Source organism: Euprymna scolopes, chromosome 46, assembly GCF_053919585.1.
Source record: "Euprymna scolopes isolate OS-2025 chromosome 46, ASM5391958v1, whole genome shotgun sequence".
In the NCBI taxonomy this organism is placed as follows: Eukaryota; Metazoa; Mollusca; class Cephalopoda; order Sepiida; family Sepiolidae; genus Euprymna; species Euprymna scolopes.
In genome coordinates, this window is record NC_136527.1 from 136,177,312 (window position 1) to 136,199,436 (window position 22,125).

Here is a 22,125-nt window from a genome sequence, read left to right on the forward strand (position 1 = left end):
TACATATACATACATGCATATAATTAAAGGTGTAACTCTATACTATTAAGTTGAAAGTTTAAGCTAGTTAAATATAAATATAAAGTCATATTAAATCACAAATTAATACATTCAAGACAGTATTACTAAAAACATAGATACAAGTACACTTACATATAAATATATAAATATATTCAGGCAAAAGAAGTAGTTAAATCAACAGAATACTCCAAAGTAGCGACACACAGGTAGATAGTAACAAAATTAAAAATAATAAAATACATATGTATATACCCACAGAGAACCAACAGACATACAAATAAGCATATATATATATATATAATTTTATGTATACACATACATACAAAAAAATACACAAACATATGCACACAGTCATATACTAATATACAACAACGCACACACACACACACATATATATACGCACACATAAATATGTATAATTCACATAAACCATATACATAGAAATACATATGAATACAATGGCAAGAGTACAGATAGATGCATACACACATAAAAGCATACAAATGGACTGAATAAAGACCATCAGTTCTTTTTATTGAGCACTATCTAACAACCTCGTTGAATTCATTAGTCCATTACTTTTGAATAAAAAAACCCAGAGTATATATATATATATATATATATATATATATATATATATATATATATATATATATATATATATATATATATATATATATAAGGTGAAATTAAAGCCAAGAACAATGCGAGATTTTTTTTTTTTATATAGAGTAAAATTATTTCCCTGTTGTATCCAATGGTTTTATAAATCTCAATATATTTCGGACTTATTAGTCCTTTTTCAAGAGAAGACAGCGGAAGAGTGTTCTTCATGAGTGCAAACTCTGTCTGGCCGAGACTGAGGGATATAAGTAGGTTGTCGTTTGCTTGAAGCATTGTTGAAGAAAATTATAAGGTGAAATTAAAGCCAAGAACAATGCGAGATAATTTCTGTTTTCTGAATAAATACTGCTTGATATACATGGTGTTTCAACTGAGTTACTTCCCCTTTGCTTATGTTATGTGACCTAATATGTCTGCCTCAGCATGTACACCTTCCTTCCTGGAACTGTTTTCCACAAATAATTAATTTTCTACCTCAGCGTTTTTCATAATTTTTGGATATGTTACTATTATATAAAGACTTTACTTACCAATAAAATTATGAAGTAGGCACGAAGAATGTCTGTACTGGGTATTCTGAAAAAAAATACAGCTTTATATTAGTACCGTGTAAACGATTTTCTCCTGCAACTTTAGACATTATATATATATATATATATATATATATATATGTATATATATATATATATATATATATGTATATATATATATATATATATATATGTATATATATATATATATATATATATATGTATATATATATATATATATATATGTATATATATGTATATATATATATATATATATGTATATATATGTATATATATATATATATATATATGTATATATATATATATGTATATATATATATATATGTATATATATATATATGTATATATATATATATATATGTATATATATATGTATATATATATATATGTATATATATATGTATATATATATATATGTATATATATATATATGTATATATATATATATGTATATATGTATATATATATATATATATGTATATATATATGTATATATATATATATGTATATATATATATATGTATATATATATATATATATATATATGTATATATATATATATGTATATATATATATATGTATATATATATATATGTATATATATATATATATATATGTATATATATATATATATATATGTATATATATATATATGTATATATATATATATATATGTATATATATGTATATATATATATATATATATGTATATATATATATATATATATATGTATATATATATATATATATATGTATATATATATATATATATGTATATATATATATATATATATATATGTATATATATATATATATATATATGTATATATATATATATGTATATATATATATATATATATATATATATATATATATATATATATATATATATATACACACACATAAACCTGTGTGTGCGTGTGTGTCTGGTCACGAATAGGCTCCTGTATGGTTGACTATTTTAAAAAACTGATTACATATAATGATAGAAGATGTATCAAGACACAGGAATGGGTATGTTTGATCTGGCAGAATGGTGTTTCATAAAAAATTGTGGGGTCTGCGTACACGCCTGGTTCACAAAGTATGGAAAAAAAATTTAAAAATTAAAAAAAAAACGTTTACAAGTGTTTTAGATATAGATGTACATAATAATACTTTGATAAGTATGTTTTAACTTTAATAGGGATGGCATAATAAAATTGTAGGGTCTGCGTTCGCGCCTAGACTCCAAAGAATGGAAATAGGCACAAACTTTAATAAAGACTTTTCATATCTCTCTGCGTAAGTATACTTTGATAATTATGTTTCAGTTTGAAGAAATATGGTATAATAAAATTATGGGGTGTTCGTTCGCACATGACCTCCATAGAATGGAAATATGTCAGAATATTGTGATAAGTGTTTCAATGTGAACAGGTATGGTATAATAAATTATGGGATTTATCTATTTTATTTTTACTTTCATCATATTTTGTTTTGGTTTTGATACCCCCGAATTCGAAGCTATCTCTTTACAACCCTTTCTTTCCATAAGCTATCATACTTTCATGAATCAGAGTCCATTTTCTGTAGGCTGTTTTTGAACCCAGTTAACGACGGGTACTTTTTGCTAGTATATATATATATATATATATATATATATATATATATATATATATATATACTAGCAAAAGTACCCGTCGTTGACTGGGTTCAAAAACATTTATATATATATATATATACCATTTGGAGGTGTGTATTGGGGGTTAGATCAAAACAACCCTATTAAAAAAAAATTTAGTAGGAAGGTAGGCTTGAACCCCAAAGCCTTGATGTGAAGGTGCAAAGTAAATGGAAAAAAAAACCCTGACACCTAACCATCTCGGCCACGAAGGGGAGAGGAAGTGATGATTGTCTAAAGGTACCGATTATAAAGTGAAATTGACAGGTGCGAAGAAAGTTAAGTCGCGTGATGTTTGACCTAGTTTTGAATGAAAATGAAAAACAACATTTAATATAAATGGTCGACTTATTTAAAAATTGACTGTATAGAAATGCAGTAGTCTAAATGTAATATGTATAGTTATCTTCTTTGGTTTGCTAGACTTTGGAATTCCCTCCCTGTTCCTGCTTTCCTGATTATATAGAAATGCAGTAGTTTAAATGTAATATGTACAGACATTGATCTACTTGTTGCTTAGTAAAAGTCCCAAGATGGTAATATGATTTATATGACTGTGATGAAAATGTGTAAAACAACGTCTGGAATGTTTCTTGTTTTTTTTTGTTTTGGATCATTCGAACGACTGTCTTCATCTTGAGTGCTATTTTCACAACGTTTCGTCTGATTATAATCACTGACCTTCTTCAGGGGTAACACCTTGTCAAACTCTAGAATCTGCACGGAATTTCAAACAGAACCCTTTATTTAATACATAAGAGTAGCAGGCCCTCAAAATTCAGTGCAGATTCAGAGTTCAACAAGCTACACCTGAAAGTTGGAGGTTTCATCGAATGAAACATTGTGAAATTAAAATGAGAACAGTAGTTTGAATAATACAAATTATCAATCCTCACCGATACAATTTATTAACCAGATTTTTTTAATTTTTTTATTGTGTATAAAAGAAAAACTGAGAAATCGAAAAAATTATTACAATTATTTCATTAAAAAAAAAGTAATTAAAAATTTTTACCCCCCACCCTTCACATTCCTACTCCCAACAAGAAACACAGCAATAAGAGAATTTCTAAAATTGTAATTTTAAATTCTCAAAGTCTGAGTTAACAAAGTACATGTGAATTAGTGTCGTTGAAAGAAACGTCCAATTAAATAGAAAAAGAAACGAGGAAAAAACAATCCATTTATTTGAGAATCGTCAATGAAGCACTTCCATCAAAAGACTCTATGAAGGAATTATTGCGCGATAATACGAGGACTAAATAGACAATGTTTTCAAAAAAAGTGTAATATATATATAGAAGAAACACTTTTCTTTTAATCGATTCCAAAACGTTTATACTAAACTTGTTTGACGTCTATATATATATATATGTTTAAATGTTTAAAAAAAAACGTAAAAAGACGAAAATAATAATTAAAAAAAAACAAAAAAAAAACGTAAAAAGACGAAAATAATAATTTAAAAAAAAACAAAAAAAAAACGTAAAAAGACGAAAATAATTATTAAAAAAAATAACAAAAAAAAAAAAACGTAAAAAGACGAAAATAATAATTAAAAAAAAAAAAAAAAACAGGGCGAGGGGTACCGGACCGCTTTCATACGTGCGCTCAAATATTTTTATGGTCTGGCAATATCAAAGAGATTTCCTGGCTTTCGGGCGAACTCCTGCACTTCGTTTTTTTTTTTTTCAAAATGAACGGTGATTTTGACTGATGTAAAAAAAAAATAATAATACCAAAAAGGTTTACCAAATTGATTTTTTTTCGTTTAAAAATTAAATTATTTCGTTTTTGTTATTAAAATTTTATTTTTATATGATAAAAAAAAATATTATTCGTTTTATATATATATATATATATATATATATATATATATATATATATATATATATATATATATAAGGCAAAATGTGTTTGTGTGTGTGTTTGTGTGTTTTACTGTATGTCCGAGATATTTTTCGATCGCAGCGTCTTCGAAAAGCAAATGATGGGGCGATGAAAACAGAAACTGGCATCCAGCGCATTAAACCTCGTCCGACTTAACTTTCTGTTTCCCCACCATTTGCTTTTTGAAGACGAAAAATATCTTGAAAATAGCTTGTAAAAGTCGGGTAAATTAAAGATAACTGCTACCCCCATATATATCGCAGATATTATGATTTAGACAGCACATAAAAAGTTTTAAGAAGGAGCAAGCCGACCGAGAGTGCCAGTGAAAAAAGCCTTTTGCGGACATACAGAAAAATACACACACACACACACACACACACACACACACACAAACACACATTTTGCCTTTTATATATATATATAGTAGCGAGGGGTATCTGGCGTTGCCCGGGTGTTTGGAGGTGTGTGTGGTTTTAGGTAAATCAAAACTCCGGGGGTGGGGGGTTAAAATTAAAAAAAAAATGTTTTGGTAGGTAAGTATGAGGATCGTACCCGAACCCTTGAGGCAAAGTTGTAAATTAAAGTGTGAAGAAAAAACGTGCGACGTTAACCATTGCGTCACCGCGACATGCTGATAGAAACGCGTTTGAATTTATTTAATTACTTAAGTTAGCAGGTGCACGTTTTAATGACTTAATGAGGTCAACTTTTGACTGCGGGGTAGCATTTCATTTAGTGCCGACAGCTTCCCCCCCCAAGACGTTGGGGGTAGGGGGAAACATTATAGGAAAAGGCCTAACCTACATGCGGCGAGCGAAAACTGCTGAAGTCGAGCAAATTAAATAGACAGGCGAGCTCTGTTGTTAACTCTGAGATATTACGATTTACGATGGATATGCACAAAAAGCAAACATACATTTTCGCTTTTATATATATACTAACAAGGGGTACCCGGCACTGCCCGGGTGTTTTTTGGTGTGTGTGAAAAAAACCCGAAAATGTGAAAAAAAAAACGAAGCCTTGATGACGCGCAGTTGGAAAATAGTAAAGTGTTAAAAAAAAAACAGGTGCGCGTTTTTGATTGACGTGACCGCGATAGGTATTCAGCAGTTACGATTTAGTGCGGGACAGTTTTTAAATAAATAAATAAATAAATCGGTTTGTTTGTTTTTAACTAAGTTCGGGGAAAACCAGCTCCCTGTTTATTAGGGGCAGTGTCTCGTCTCGAAATGAAAGCTACCGTCTGATATGACGAAGTCGACATTGAGCAAACGTTACTTAGCTCTCTAGAGACCAGTGGCTCTGGGCCGGTGATTAGAGTCGAGTTTCGCTTTTTGTTCATACCGAAAACCAAATGTAACGCCTGCCGATGCGGGAAATGTGGAATAATAATGAGATATTACAATTTATAGATGATATAAAAAGTTTTAAGAAGTTGTGAAGCGAGCAGGAGCTTCTTTGAAAGAAGCCTTTTGTGGACATCGAGGAGAAGCGTACATACATACATACATACATTTTCGCTTTTATATATATACTAGCATTTCAGCCCGGCGTTGCCCGGGTGTTTGGAGGTGTATGTTGAGAAAAAAAAAAGAAAAAGAAAAAGCGGTCAATTTTTTTAAACTTTGACCCCTATTATGTCCCCTTAACATTTATTGTTTCGGGCTCAAATCACTTTATTAACTTAGATCCAGGTTCAAGGAACCTATATCTAAAATTTCAAGTGTCTAGACCCAAAATTGTCGGAGGAGTTTGGTAGAGTTCTTAAAGGTCAAATCGTTGAAATTTGACCCCTTAACAGCCAAATATCTGGCTGACACCCGTCACATCGATTTTCCCAAATCTCAGTACCCGGTATTTCAAATTTCGAGTCTATAGACTAAAAATTGACAGAGTTATTGCGTAGGGAAATGTACACAGACACACAGACAGACAGACAGACAGACAGACACGTTCACTTTTATAGATATATGGATAGCTAAAAGCAAAAATGTGTGTGTGTGTGTGTGTTAGTGTGTGTGTGTGTGTGTTAGTGTGTGTGCACTTTTTGTGTATGTCCGGCAAAAACTTTTTATATGTTGTCTAAATCATAATATATACAGGGTCGCATCTATGTTTAAATTGCCCGACTTTTATGCGTTATTTTCGAGATTTTTTTTTCGATCACCGCGTCTTTGTTTTGCTTTTCAGTATAAAAAACGAGGCTGAATCATATCAGCAGTTCCCCAGCAAAGTGATCAGACAAAGTGCCGTGCTTAGCCTTTTGGCCAAGATCAAATCACCTTTGTGTAGTATGTGTTCCGGCAGATACTGCAATCAAAGACCGTATGTGGGGGCAACCACACATATAACGCCATTGCTAGTGTAGCAATCAGTTATTAGTTAATGTACGAGAAACCCTTCATACCAATTGTCACTATCCAGCTCCCCTACTCCCCGGGAGCTGGTCCCCATTTCCCCAATCTCTCAACATAAAAAAACGGCCTTGCGCCTAATTGTCTCAGTGGGGAAGCAAATAAATACAAGTTACCTGGCAAAGTGATCAGACAATTGCTTACGGGTTTGTATTACGAAAGCCGTTCTTAACATGGGGTGGTTGGGGGTGTTTATAAGGGTTTGTATTACTGTACACATAGATTCGAAAAAGTTGTCAAAAGACAAATATATAACAAATAAATGTTATCAAAGACAAGATAAGTTACTTTTCTACCAAACTGGATATATTGTTCGTGTTTTTATTCAATGTAACATGTTTATTCAGCTCGAAAAACATACAGTGTTTACCGATGTATTCGAAAATTCAAGACGGAGTCTGATTCTCTCTTCAACACGGTAAGTTTGGGAAAAGGTGTTATAAATAAAAAACTGGATAATTTTTAGTGTTTTTATTCAATGTTCAACTCAAAAAACATGCAGTGTTTACCGATGTATTGGAAAATTCAAAATGGCGCCCGACTCTCTCTTTAACACGGTAAGTTCAGCAACAGGTGTTATAAATAATAAACTAGACAAAATACTGTTAGAAATTCACTCAATATATATTACCGTGACATAGGTTGACATATATTTGGTGTTTTTTTAAATAGTATTTTGTCTAATTTATTATTTATAACACCTTTTCCCAAACTTACCGAGTTAAAGAGAGAGTCGGGCGCCATTTTGAATTTTCCAATACATCGGTAAACACTGCATGTTTTTCGAGTTGAATAAACATCTTACATTGAATAAAAACACAAAAAATATATCCAGTTTGGTAGAAAAGTAACTTATCTTGCCTTTGATAAGATTTATTTGTTATATATTTGTTTTTTTAATAACTTTTTCGAATCTATGTGTACTGTAATACAAACCCTTGGTTTCATTACAAGGGAGCTGGTTTTCCCCAGCACGCTGAGGAAAACAAAACCAGACAAACACGCACTTAAAAACTGCGGAATAATGTGATGTTTGACCTCAATTTGAACTCATTTCATATTTAGCGTTACATTGCTTCCGTCGCCATAGTGCATGTGTTTCACGTCAGCCTATTGGCCTCAAGGCTCCGGGTTCGAGCCTACTTGCCACCAACGCCCCCTCCCTTTTTTTTTCTTTTACACCTATAAAAGATTATTTTGGTTTTATTTTTTAAGAAGTTTAATATTGTTTCCTTTATATTTAAACAGGGTAAAGTTTCCTTTTTGGTCTGTTCCCCCCCCCCCCCCACACACACAAACACTAGGTTGGTTGGTTGTCTTAGTTTTAAGGCATATCAACCCTTTTCGGATTATTTAATGCCGAATCCAAAGATTTTGAAGAATATACTTGTTGTTTGCAAGTCGGTTTCTATTTGGAACCCTAACAGGTGCTACCACTCCGGGTCAGAGTGGACCTGGGAGCAATGGCTCCACACTCCCCAAAGCCCGCAAGTTGGGGCCTCACCACTGGATATAGTTTAAGGTCATATCCAGGATCTAATTTTTATGATTATGTGGCAATTCTTATTTTCAGCTGGCTGTTTGCCGTTAGATGCTGTGGTTAGGTTTGTCCTTTTTTTCAAGTCAGATTCTATTTATTTCAGGTTATTTAATGCTAAATCCGGTGATTTTGCAGAAAATTTTTTTTTAATAGAATATATTTGTTTTTTGCAAGTCGGTTTCTATTCAACCCATAGTTGGGACCCTAACAGGTACTACCACTCCGGGTCAGAGTGGACCTGGGAGCAATGGCAATTAAAGGGTGGCTCCACACTCCCTGAAGCCCGCAAGCTGGGGCCTCACCATCGGATATAGTTTAAGGTTTGTAATTTAAGCTGTTGTTTCTAACCTTTTCCTTTTTTTTTCTTTATTTATTTCCGTCTTGCAGATTATGTTCAACTTTACGTGGACTGGGTGCTGAACGGATCGATCTATGAAATGTTTAAGGAATTCTACCACGGACTTCACAGCGTCTGTGCGTCAAATGCCCTGATTGTAAGTTAAGATTTTTTTTTTTTTTGAGCGGTTCCTTTTTTTTTTTTTTTTTACATAGGCATCGCCACTTATCAAGGCCAACAGGCCACTCGAGGATAAGGGCTAAAGAGTGTACAGTAGAAATTGGACAATATAGTAATCGTTAGTAATTAAAAAACAGGATTGCACATGAATTTATATATATATGTCACCAGACTATTAACCTCAAGGCTTCGAGTTCGAGCCTACCTCCCTTATCAGGGCCAACAGGACACTCGAGGATAAGGGCTAAAGAGTGTACAGTAGAAATTGGACAATATAGTAATCGTTAGTAATTAAAAAACAGGATTGCACGTGAATTTATACATATATGTCACCAGACTATTAACCTCAAGGCTTCGAGTTCAAGCCTACCTCCCTCCCAAAACTTTTTTTGCTGTTTCTTTTTTTGTTTTTGTTTGTTTGTTTTTTTTTAATATTTAAACAGGGTTATTACTTCGCTTATTCTTTAGTTTTCATTTTGTTTTAATCTTCCCCCCCCCACCAACACACACACCTACAAACACCTGGGCAACGCCGGGCACCCCCGCTAGTCTATATATATAATCTATATATATAAAAGCAAAAATGTGTGTATGTATGTTCGCTTTTTGTGTATGTTCAAGAAAGGCTTTTTTTTTCAAAGAAGCGGTCGGTCGGCTCACAACTTCTTAAAACTTTTTATATCACATATAAATCATAATATCTACGAGTTAACGGAGGTCGCCTGTCTATTTAATTTGCTCGACTTCGGGAAGATAAATATTCAACATTTTTCGCATGTGGATTAGGCTTTTTCATATAATAAAAGCGACGCTAATTTCACGACCGGGAAAATAACCGCCAGAATTAGTGTCGCTTTTATTATAGGGAAAAGACTAATCCACATGCGGCGAGCGAAAAATGTTGAATATTTATCTTCCTGAAGTCGAGCAAATTAAATAGACAGGCGAGCTTGGTTGTTAACTTGTAGATATTATGATTTATATGTGATATAAAAAGTTTTAAGAAGTTGCGACCGACCGCTTCTTGGAAAAAAAAAAGCCTTTCGTGAACATACACAAAAAGCGAACAAACATACACACATTTTCGCTTTTATATATATATAGATATACATATATAGACTAGCAGTGGTACCCAGCGTTGCCCAGGTGCTTGGAGGTGTGTGTGGGGGGGATAAGAATAAGCGAAGTAATAAAAAAAGACTAATCCACATGCGGCGAGCGAAAAATGTTGAATATTTATCTTCCCAAAGTCGAGCAAATTAAATAGACAGGCGACCTCTGTTGTTAACTTGTAGATATTATGATTTATATGTGATATAAAAAGTTTTAAGAAGTTGAGAGCCGACCGACCGCTTCTCGGAAAAAAGACTTTTGCAGACATACACAAAAAGCGAACATACATACACACATTTTCGCTTTTATATATATAGACTAGCCTGGGTGCCTGGAGGTGTGTGTTGAGCAAAAAAAAAAATGGGAATCCGTACCGCAAAGAGGAAAACAACGTGAAAAAAAAAGTGCCATCTTTGCTGTTGCACCTATCACAAAACCGGAAGTGACTATAATTTTTTTTTCAATGTGTGATTCATAATTGCAAATAAAATAATAAATATTATAAAAACGTATATATGATCTGCCAACATCAATATATTACATATGAGTCCCCTGTGGAATTTCCACGGGTCCCGCTAGAAATATATATATATATATATATATATATATATATATATATATATATATATATATATATATTTATATATATATATATATAACTACTTCATTTATTCACATAAATTTAATATACGAAAGTATAGATTTATGCGTAAACTTAAAGTATTTACTTCAAAAGTGCTCAATACGTAGGTAGAGCTTAATCGCCATATATATATATATATATATATATATATATATATATATATATATATATCTTTATTCGATTGGCAAAATTTTAGAATAATTATAAAGAAGTGAACCATCGTGTAAATTCAATCGACTAAAATAAGATGGAAAACGGGGTGAGGAAAAGGAAAAAAAAAAAAATGGGGCAAGTTACATGTAACACATATACAATTCAATAAAATAAATAAGTCGATTAAAAACAAGATCGTTAAAATACACCCGAAGCGCTTTTCGTTCAGACTAACATTTTCAAGGGTCATAAGTCTGAAAATTATTATTTTTTAGAATATTTGGTAGTGGTATGGAGTAAGAGTGGAGAGGAGGTTAAAAAAAACAAACAAAAAAGAAAAAACTGACTACCCAAATAATTCTAATTGAAGCCGGAGGTTTATCTGCTTGCACAAAGTAGGGGGGCTGGCAATGATAGCAAGTGCTTCGAGGACAGATAGGTGGAACTTTGTACGTTATTTTATTGAATTGTACATGTGTTATATATATATATATATATATATATATATATATATATATATATATATATATAGTAAGTTATAAAATATATGTGCTACACTGAGTATTCCACGTTTCATCCACTCTAGGACTCTTCAGGCTTATGCGCGAATTTTGTGGTTGTTTGTCACACATATATGTATGTATATATATATATATATATATATATATGTGTGTGTGTGTGTGTGTGTGTGTGTGTGTGAATATATGTATGTACATATATATATATATTTATATATAAACTAACAAATAAAAAAACACTAACCTAGATTTTAAACAGATCAAGAAACTAGATATCCAGGCTAAATAGAGCACACACAAAGGAACAGGTCAACCAGAGGTCAAATAGGCCTTTTTCCGATAAGTGCATGCTGATTGGCTGATAGGAAGGGCGCTGTGGATACTAGAAAGCTGATTGGCTAACTAAAATCTCAATAGAAGATGCGTATATAAAAACGACAAACAACCACAGAATTCGTGCATAAGCCTGAAGAGTCCTAGAGTGGATGAAACGTGGAATATTCAGTGTAGCTTAATCACTATATTTTATAAATTACTAACTAGCTCTACCTATGTATTGAGCACTTTTGAAGTAAATACTTAAAGTTTACGCATAAATTTATACTTTCGTATATTAATTTTATGTGAGTAAATTAAGTAGTTATATATATATAATGACGTATATATAGTTTGTGATATAGTTTGTGTTGCTTAGTTTCAACAAAAAGCTACAATAATATCTGAACGTCTCCATTTACACTGAACATCTACAGAGTGCAAATATCTGAATGAGTTCCCTGTGGACTTTCCACAGGTCCCGCTAATTAAATAATTAATGAAATAAATGAATAATACTTACCTTTGACCTGTTAATAAGCAGTTGACCTTCGACTTGAGTATTAGTCTTTGAATATCAGACGGCTAGCAAAAATAGAAAAAAAAAAGAATCGATAAATAAAATATCTTTTTTGATTTGTTATGGTTGATCAAGAGCTCGCAACCTATTCGATAAGAGCGATTCGGTTTCTATTGCGTTGGCGAAATTAAAACTAAATTGCTGCATATATTTTCTTTAACACATACATACATACATACATACATACATACATACATACATACATACATTTTCGCTTTTATATATTATAAATGGCCGACATGTAACAACGTGGGGATGGAATTCCTTTTCCCCAAACAAACGCACCAGGTTTATCATGTACAAAATTATCTTTTTGTTGGTAACATCAGACGAGTTAGTGAGAAAGGAGATTTTTATGAAAACATAAAATCATAAAATTGCTATCCCATTAGCAGAATGACTGTAATGAAGAGATCGAGGATGAAAGAAACAAGAGTTATAAAAAAGAAAAAAATGTAAGTCTGTGAATTTCAACAAAGAAAAAAAAAAAAAAGAATCGATCAATAAAATATATTTTTTGATTTGTTATGGCTGGTCAAGGGCTCGCAACCTATTCGATAAGAGCGATTCTGTTTCTATTAAAAACTAAACTGCTGCATATATTTTCTCTAATATATATATATTACATATATTATAAATGGCTGACATGTAACAACGTGGGGATGGAATTCCTTTTCCCCAAACAAACGCACCAGGTTTATCATGTACAAAATTATCTTTTTGTTGGTAACATCGAATGAAAGTCACATCAGACGAGTTAGTGAGAAAGGAGATTTTTATGAAAACATAAAATCATAAAATTGCTATCTCATTAGACTGTAATGAAGAGATCGAGGATGAAATAAATAAGTTATAAAAAAGAAAAAATGTAGGTCTGTGAATTTCAACAAAGTTTTCTACTATATATATATATATATATATATATATATATAGTGTTTGAAGTTTTTAACCTTTAAAACTATACAAAAAATATTTTTTTATCATTCGTTAGAAAACCATCTAGTCAGTAAGTCATTTGATCACCTGCAATCACTGCATCAACTCGCTCTCGAATTTACTATAATATCAATAATTTATTTTTCAAGGGATCATCAGTTGTTTACCATGAAACACTGTTTCGGGGATTTAAAAACAAAACAGTATGTTACATCATGGCTCCCCAGCAGTGTCGATCAAACACCACCACCCTTAATCTTAGGAAGAAGACATGTTACATACATATTACATAACTGATTCCTATATAATATGGATATCAGACGGCTAGCAAAAATAGGGAAAAAAAAAAAGAATCAATAAATGAAATATATTTGCGATATTCTTTAACCATTTTATATATATTAAAAGTTTGACTCATGTCCAGGTATCCAACATCTAAAATTTCAAGTGTTTAGACCCAAACTTTGGCGGAAGAGTTTGGTAGAGTCTGCAAAGGTCAACTCTTTCAACTTTGACCTCTTCGCAGCCAAATATTTGCCTAAAAACTTGATTAAAAAGATTGCTGCATATCTGAATACCCTTTATGTAAAATTTCAAATGTTTAGACCAAAGTTGGCTGAGAGGTCAATTTTTGAAACTTTGACCCCTATTATGACCCCTTAACATTTATTGTTTTGGGCTCAAATCAAGTTATTAAGTTAGATCCATGTCCAAGGAACCTACATCTAAAATTTCAAATGTTTAGACCAAAGTTGGCTGAGAGGTCAATTTTTGAAACTTTGACCCCTATTATGACCCCTTAACATTTATTGTTTTGGGCTCAAATCAAGTTATTAAGTTAGATCCATGTTCAAGGAACCTACATCTAAAATTTCAAGTGTTTAGACCCAAAATTATCGGAGGAGTTTGGTAGAGTTTTCAAAAGTCAAATCGTTGAACTTTGACCCCTTGACAGCCAAATTTCTGGCCAAAAACCGATTACAAAGATTTTCCCAAATCTCAATAGCCCTTATGTCAAATCTCGAGTCTGTAGACTGAAAATTGACAGTCATTTGGTAGAAAAATGTACACAGCCAGACAGACATTTTCACTTCTATAGATATATAGATAAACCGCCTTGGAGACTTTGACATCTTGGCAGCCAAATTTTCGCCCCAAAACGGATTGCCCTATGCCTGAATACACTTTATATAAAATTTCAAATGTTTAGACCAAAGATTGGCTAAGTAATTTGGTAGAGACCGCAGAGGTCAAATTTTTAACTTTGACCTCAATTTTGACCCCTTAACATTTATTGTTTGGGGCTCAAATCAGATTAAAAAGTTTGATTCATGTCCAAGGAACCTACATCTAAAATTTCAAGTGTTTAGACCCAAAATTGGCGGAGAAGTTTGGTAGAGTTTTCAAAGGTCAAATCGTTGAATTTTGACCCCTTGAAAGCCAAATTTCTGGCTGAAAACCGATTAAGAAGATTTTCCCAAATCTCAATCCCCTTTATGTCAAATCTTGAATCTGTAGACTGAAAATTGACAGAGTTATTTGGTAGGAAAACGTACACAGATAGACACACACAGAGACAATTTCAGTTAAAGCCGAAATTATTGGCACCCTTCCAATTTTTGCGTATTTTGGAGAAAAAAACATTTTTTCCCTAATTATTTTTATTAAAGTGTTGAACATTTAAATCGACCATCTACAGATCTCATAAAATATTCAAAATAAATATTATTAATGATAACAAAAAAACAGACGAATTCAAATTTATTGGCACCAATGATTTTTAGTCATGTGCAAGCGACTCTATAAGTCACTCTGTCGGTCAGTCGGTCTGTCTGTCGGTTTGTCCGTAACACTTTTGTGCTTGGCCTTTTTGGTTAAGATCAAAGGTCTGTTGTTAATAGATGCTGTTCTTAGCGTTTTAAGCTTTTCTTGGCATTTTGGCCAAGATCGAGGTGTAGTGTCTGTTCAAATTTATTTATCAATAGCCACTTGCAAAGCCTCTGTTTATAATAACAACTTCCAGACGTTTTCTATACGACATTACTAAATCTCTACACACATCAACAGGAATATTAAACCATTCTTCCTTGGCGATATCTTCTAATTCCCTCAAGTTCCTTGGTTTCCTTCTTTTCACATTCGCCTTCACCACAGCCCACAAGTTTTCCATTGGATTCAATCCGGACTTTGAGTTGGTCACTTCAGGACGTTTATTTCATTATCCAAAAGCCATTTCTTCATCGATTTCGTCGTATGTTTTGATCATTGTCCTGTTAGAAGACCCAGTTGGTTCCAAGACTAAGGGCCTCCGCAGAAGGTTTCAGATTTTCAGTCAATATTTTAATGCCATCCACAGTGACAAGTTTTCCAGTGCCATTGGCTGAAAAGCAACCCCAAAACATACAGTTTCCTCCACCATACTTCACCGTAGGGACTGTATTCTTTGGGTTGAAGGCTTCTCCTTTCTTCCGCCACACCAACGACACATCTCTGCTGCCAAAAAGTTAAATTTTAGTCTCATCCGACCATAAAACTGAACCTCAAAAAGTTGAATCCTTGTCAATAAACTCCCGTGCAAACTCTAAGTGGGCTTTAACATGTTTCTTGGAGAGGAGAAGAGTCTTCCTTGGTCGGTACCTCTGAATCCTGTGTGACTTCAGTGCCCTCCTCGATGTCAAAACAGAATGAATGCCTCTCCCCTGTGCTTTTTGGACACATATTGACCAATCAGGGGTACTGTGCATAGATCCTTCCTATCCCCAAAGGAAATCGGCCAGCATCCGGTTGGAAGAAGAACAACTCGGTCTTACTGAGAGAGACACCAAACAGAACGGACCTCCCTTTTCTTCTCTTTCTCCACCTCGGTGATTTCTAATGGTACCGACGATTCCACGGGGAATAACTACAGCGATAGCATCAAGGTAGCCGGAGTCCAGCTTTTGACAAGGAACATATCACATTCTCCTTAATAAACCTTTTCTGTGTTACATTTTATGAAGTTGTCGCGTTCGTCATTTTCAGAAGCTTGTATTGAATTGTTTATTTTCTTGGGGTTAGGGTTACACGGTGGTCACCACTTATCAAGGCCCGGAGGCCACTCAGGGATAACGGTTATTGCAAGTACAGTACGTTAGTGTGGAGATTTGATGAAGTGTTTACTTAAGGGGGCGGTTCAAAGACATCCAAGTTGTAGTCAGGTGGGAAGTAGGCAGACGGAACAGAGTTCCACAGGCATGCAGTTCTAAGAAAGAAGCATATGAACTCTAAAGGTCCTTTTCCACTTCTCAAATGACTTGTTGTACAGTTCCAGGAGAAAGTTTCTTTTTACTGCCTCGACCCGTCAAGTTTTGAATCGTATTGAAAGCACTTCTTGATAATGTTTCTCACTGTTGACGCAGGAACTTCAAAACGCTTAGAAATGGATTTGTATCCACTACCTTTCATGTGTGCATCCACTATTTTCTGTCTAACATCGAAACTGTGTTCCTTAATTTTAGCCATCTTTGCATTCTGGTGTTTTTGATAAAATGAAGGATTGACTAATGCACATTATTTATAGAAGGCTTTGGAACGTTCTAGAAGATTATGCAATACCCAAATCATAATAAACAAGTATTATTTTGCATAAGATATTGTGAATTTTATGATAACAAGGACGATAGCCGTTAGTCGCGTGCTCTCGTGTAATGAATGAATGCGTGAATGTAGGATTGACATGAAATTCTTAAAGATAAACTAAAATGACCAAAAAATGGGCTGAAATGACTTAAATAAATAAAAAGTAAATGACTTAGAATGACTTTAATGAACTTAAGGATTAATTGAATGACCTTAAGAATGACTTGAATGCTTAAAAAATAACTGGAATCCTTCAAAAACAACTTGAATCATCTGGAGAATGACTTGAATGGCTTTGAGACTGACTGGTTGTAAAGTGGGTGATCATTTTACATTAAATTAATACAGAAAAGTGATCCCCCACTTTATATCACAATAAGTACAGCATGTAGTAAGGACAGATACTATACTTTGATCTTGGTCAAAAAGCCAAGAAAAGGGTATTTATTTGCTCCCAACCGAGCAAATTAGGCACAAGGCCGATTTTTAATGTGAGGGGGGAAGGGGAAATGGGGTCCAACTCCCCGGGGAGTAGGGGAGCTGGATAGTGACAACTGGTATGAAGGGTTGCCCCTACATTGACCAAGGTTTATATGTGGGGCTGCCCCCACATATAGTCTTTGCTTGCTGTATCTGCTGGAATAGATACTACACTTTGCTCTTTACATATAATTTATTTTGTAAAAATGAAAATTACAATCAAAATAATTCAATGTAAAATTAAAATAAATTAAAAGCAACATTCAAATGTACAAAAAAAAATTAAGGCACAAGGCCCTTTAAGATCTGGGTGGGGGAGTGTTGCAGGGTCTTTGTTACTACAGTGAAAAATGGCGTCTGTGGCGGCTTTACTCTTGACTGGCAACATTTACCACAATACCGCATTCACTCTATGGAATCTAAACTAACTAATGAAAACCCCAGCGTTTTTGCAAAAAAGAATATATTTACAATTATTTTGTGTGTGTGTGTAAATTTTTTTTTTTTTAATTAAAATGTGTGAGTGTTTGCGTGTGAAAAAAGTTCAATTCATTGGAAAATAAAAAGTTCTTGAATTTTGGAAGAAAACCAGTTCGTGATGGGGAGTGAGGAATCTACAAAATATATACAAAAAATAAAATTGCCTAGTGCATTGTTAGTAAGGTCCGTCCCTAGCTAATCTAGAAATTTAGATCACCTACTGTTTTCCGGGGCACCGAAAACTAGTGGGAAGATCCCTAGTGAGGATTGGGAAGGATTCTTATCGGGTGTGGGGAGGAAAAATAAATAATTGTCAAAAACAAAAAAGGGGAAGATGGGAGGGGGGTAGGCGGCGACCTTCGAGTAGGAGTTGACCAGGGGGTGATAAAACAAAAAGATAGGGGGGGGAGGGTAGTGGTAGGGTAGCCTCGGAAGGTTCTCTAGTGCCAAAAAACAAACAATCGGTGGGGGGGGGGGACAGGATCTCATTTGTACCATCAGTCAAGAGTCTCTTTACTTTTTATTTGTCTAACTTAGCGTGATGGGCTCCATAGGACCCAGTACCACTGGAATCCTTCAAAAACTGGAATCCTTCAAAAACAACTTGAATGATCTGGAAAATGACTTGAATGGCTTTGAGACTGACTGGTTGTAAAGTGGGTGATCATTTTACATTAAATTAATACAGAAAAAGTGATCCCCCATTTTATATCACAATAAGTACAGCATGTAGTAAGAACAGATACTACACTTTGATCTTGGCCAAAAGACCAAGAAAAGGGTATTTATTTGCTCCCCCACCGAGCAAATTAGGCACAAGGCCGATTTTTAATGTGAGGAGTGAAGGCGAAATGGGGACCAACTCCCTGGGGATTAGGGGAGCTGGATAGTGACACTTGGTATGAAGGATTGCTCCCACATTCACCAAGGCCCCATATGTGGGATTGCTCCCATATATGGTCCCTGCTTGTAGTATCTGCCAGAACAGACATGCCAAGAAAAGCTTAAAAAGCTAATAGTCAGGTTCCTAATGTAATTTTGTGGGAACTTTTTGGAGATTTGCAAATCTATACATTTTTGGAAAGGTTTTGGTCTCAGGAATCAGAAAACCAATGTTTGCATTTGTCCAGATGCGTATATGGCGGCCATATTGGATTTACAAAATGGCCGCCATAAGATGTACGTTTTTGAATATCGCGGCTTCTAAATAAGCTGAAAAACTGATTTTAACTGCTAAACCTACATTTTCAGGGCCAGGGAAACCAATGGCGGTTGTTATAAAATTTTCCCAGATGTGTATATGGCAGCCATATTGGAATTTACAAAATGGCCGCTGTAAAATGTACGTTTTTTTTAATATCTTCGCCTCTAAATAAGTCGGCACACTGATTTTAACTGCTAAACCTACATTTTCAGGGTCATAGAATCCAATGGTGGTAGTTATAAAGCAACAACATCTTTAACATTAACCTTTAGATGCATAACTGGGTTCAAACTGATGTGGTGTTGTTTTATTGCAATATCTTTGTAATAAAAAATATGTATCATTTATAAATTCATATTTCAGCTGTTCCTAAAAAATCTTGCTTTTATATCACTAATTCAAATTGTTAATTTACCTCTGATACTTTGAGAACTTGTAGTTTTTGTATTGCTATTCTAACATTACTGTAATTCTCTCTTTGTTTGTAGGTGAGGCATGAGTGATGAGTCGCAAAGTAGAGAGGAAGCATGTCAAACCAAGGAGTCCATTAACTGGAAGCAGTGCATTCTCTGCCAGTCTGATGATAAAAAGAAAGTCTTGGTGCAACATCCTCGATTAGAGTCCTATGGGCTCGTACTGCAAGTAATTCTAGAGAGGGCTAGTTTGAATGATGGGGACTATATCCAAATCCAAAGGCGATTGCAGAACTGCACACCAGAAACATTGTGTGAAGAGAGGGCGGTCTGGCATCGCTCATGTCATTCGAGTGCAACTAACAAAGTTGAAATACAACGTGCAAGAGATCGCATCGCACACGCTTTAGCTACAGGACACTACACTGCCAAAAAGCCTGGGCAGAAAAGAGGAATTACAGAAGAGGCTGTTCCAGACACCTCTACATCTGGTTCTGCATTGCCATTCACACGATCACATACAAGTCCACTGGATAAGAAAGAGTGCTTCTTCTGCCAACAGGACAATGGCCAACAACTGTACCAGATCAGGACTGAGAATGCAGGTAAAACTCTCAAAGATGCTGTGGAAAGGTCCCATAATCCTGCACTGAAAACTAGGCTGAACACCTGCATATCACCAGGTGATGCACATGCAACTGATGCCCTATACCACAAAGCTTGCTGGACCCAAAATGTGTTCCATGCTCTTCGAGATACTAACACTAGAAAAACTGCTGAAGAACCCTTTCTACAAAAGGCGAGTCTGCTTGAGCTGATAAATCTTATTGATGTAGAAACAAAAAACAAAGCATATCTTGAGATGGATGATATTGAAACGACTTATGTTAATATGCTTGGTTCGGAAGTTTTTGAAGGTCATGTACCTGTATTCAGTAGAAAATGGCTGAAAGAAAGGATCCTTACTTATTTGCCACACCTGAAGTCTGTTCGACCAAACATAAGGAAGCCAACTGTCCTTTACTCCCCAGATGCATGTGAAGAGGACATGGTTAATACCTCAATGACAACTGGTAAGGAGGAGAACAGCATGAAGACAATCTACAAAGCAGCACAGGTGATAAGGAAAAGCATTGTAACCTTCAAAGAGCCCAAGGAAAGAAATGTCATGCAGGTATCTAGTGACAATAATGATGTTCCAGCTGAATTATACACCTTAATCCATTGGATAATGGTTGGGCCTGCTGAAAAGCTGGAAACTGTAAAGAGAACTAAAGATGTTGACCGAGCAACACTGACGGTGAGCCAGAATATCATGTATGGGTTCAAATCCAGTAAACAGGTAAGGTACAAGCCAAGCAATGAATCAGCATTTAAGTCACCCCGTTCACGAGGGAATTCTCAGGTTCTATTGACCTCGTTCATGTCAGTTGGAGTAGAGAATATTTGATTTTTGATTTTTTACAAGCTGACACATTCGACCAGAACAGCAGAACAACTAAGCGGAAAGGATTTTTAGGTTTATGATTTTCAAAAAAAAAAAACTCAGTCTTATGTAAGTCAGGTAAGTTTCCGTGGTTCTACGCATTTCTTTTCTTTTTACTTTCCTAAACATTATTATAGTTTGAAATATTCTTACGTTTCTGGGACTGGCACTGACTGTTCACCATGACACACGCAACAAGAAGCTGTTGAATCTTCTCAATGCTCATGGCTACGCTATTTCACATCGCCGTGTCCTTCTCATGGAAACTGCTCTGGCAAATGCTGTTGTTGAAAACACCAGAGCATACCAAGGCCTCTATGTACCACCATTCCTGAAGAAGGGGACCTTTGTGTTTTTCGCCGTAGATAACACAGATTTTGCAGAGGATACTCCTGATGGGAAGGGAACCACCCACGGAACCATCACAGCAGTGTACCAGAAAGTTGACCCTTCTAAAGAACCTGTTGCAGAACCTTTGATTATAGGTGATGCAAAGAGTATATCAGTCACACCCTATCATGTAGACATGCTTCACTGTAATAAGCCCAAACCACAGGCTACCAAGAGGTCAGAACAGTTTGCCATTGGCCAGGGGATCTCAGAATCCTATCAGCTGACACAGCTTGGATGGGTTGTTGCATCTGCTTTATCCAGAATGAAACCTCGAGAAACCTCCAGCAAGATTCCAGGCTGGGCAAGATACAACTCACTGCTGTCTGAAAGCCTTCCCTTGACACAGGTTGGAGCCTTGCCACTACTCTCTGAGGTGGCACACGAGTGGTCAACTCTACTAACTGTGATTGTACAAGCAAATAAGCTGAGAAAGTTGGCAGTTGGGGAAGATCACCCCACAATCATTACCTTTGACATGGCTCTTTATGAGAAGGTGGTGCAGCTCCTAGATGCCAGACCTGACTTGAAACAAATGGTTGTTCCCAGACTGGGTGAACTGCATGTCATAAT

The 22,125-nt window shown here is 34.5% G+C and overlaps 1 protein-coding gene, 1 long non-coding RNA gene and 1 pseudogene across 3 annotated transcripts in view; 1 reads left to right on the forward strand and 2 right to left on the reverse strand.

The window, feature by feature from the left end:
- LOC145271436 (uncharacterized) overlaps positions 1-22,125 on the forward strand; it is an 854,738-nt gene that overhangs the window by 281,785 nt on the left and 550,828 nt on the right. The window contains exon 4 of the long non-coding RNA XR_013865874.1: positions 9,094-9,200. This is a non-coding gene — a long non-coding RNA (uncharacterized LOC145271436). The remainder of the gene's footprint in view (positions 1-9,093; positions 9,201-22,125) is intronic.
- The window catches only part of LOC145271435 (putative E3 ubiquitin-protein ligase HECTD2), a 535,251-nt gene that overhangs the window by 226,698 nt on the left and 286,428 nt on the right, over positions 1-22,125 (reverse strand). For both annotated transcript variants that reach the window (XM_080126966.1, XM_080126967.1), the window contains exons 5-6: positions 12,489-12,550; positions 1,176-1,221 (exon numbers count right to left, since the gene is read on the reverse strand). In XM_080126966.1, the coding sequence (XP_079983092.1) occupies positions 1,176-1,221; positions 12,489-12,550 (108 nt within the window). The remainder of the gene's footprint in view (positions 1-1,175; positions 1,222-12,488; positions 12,551-22,125) is intronic.
- Positions 18,715-18,842, reverse strand: LOC145271794 (U2 spliceosomal RNA; annotated as a pseudogene).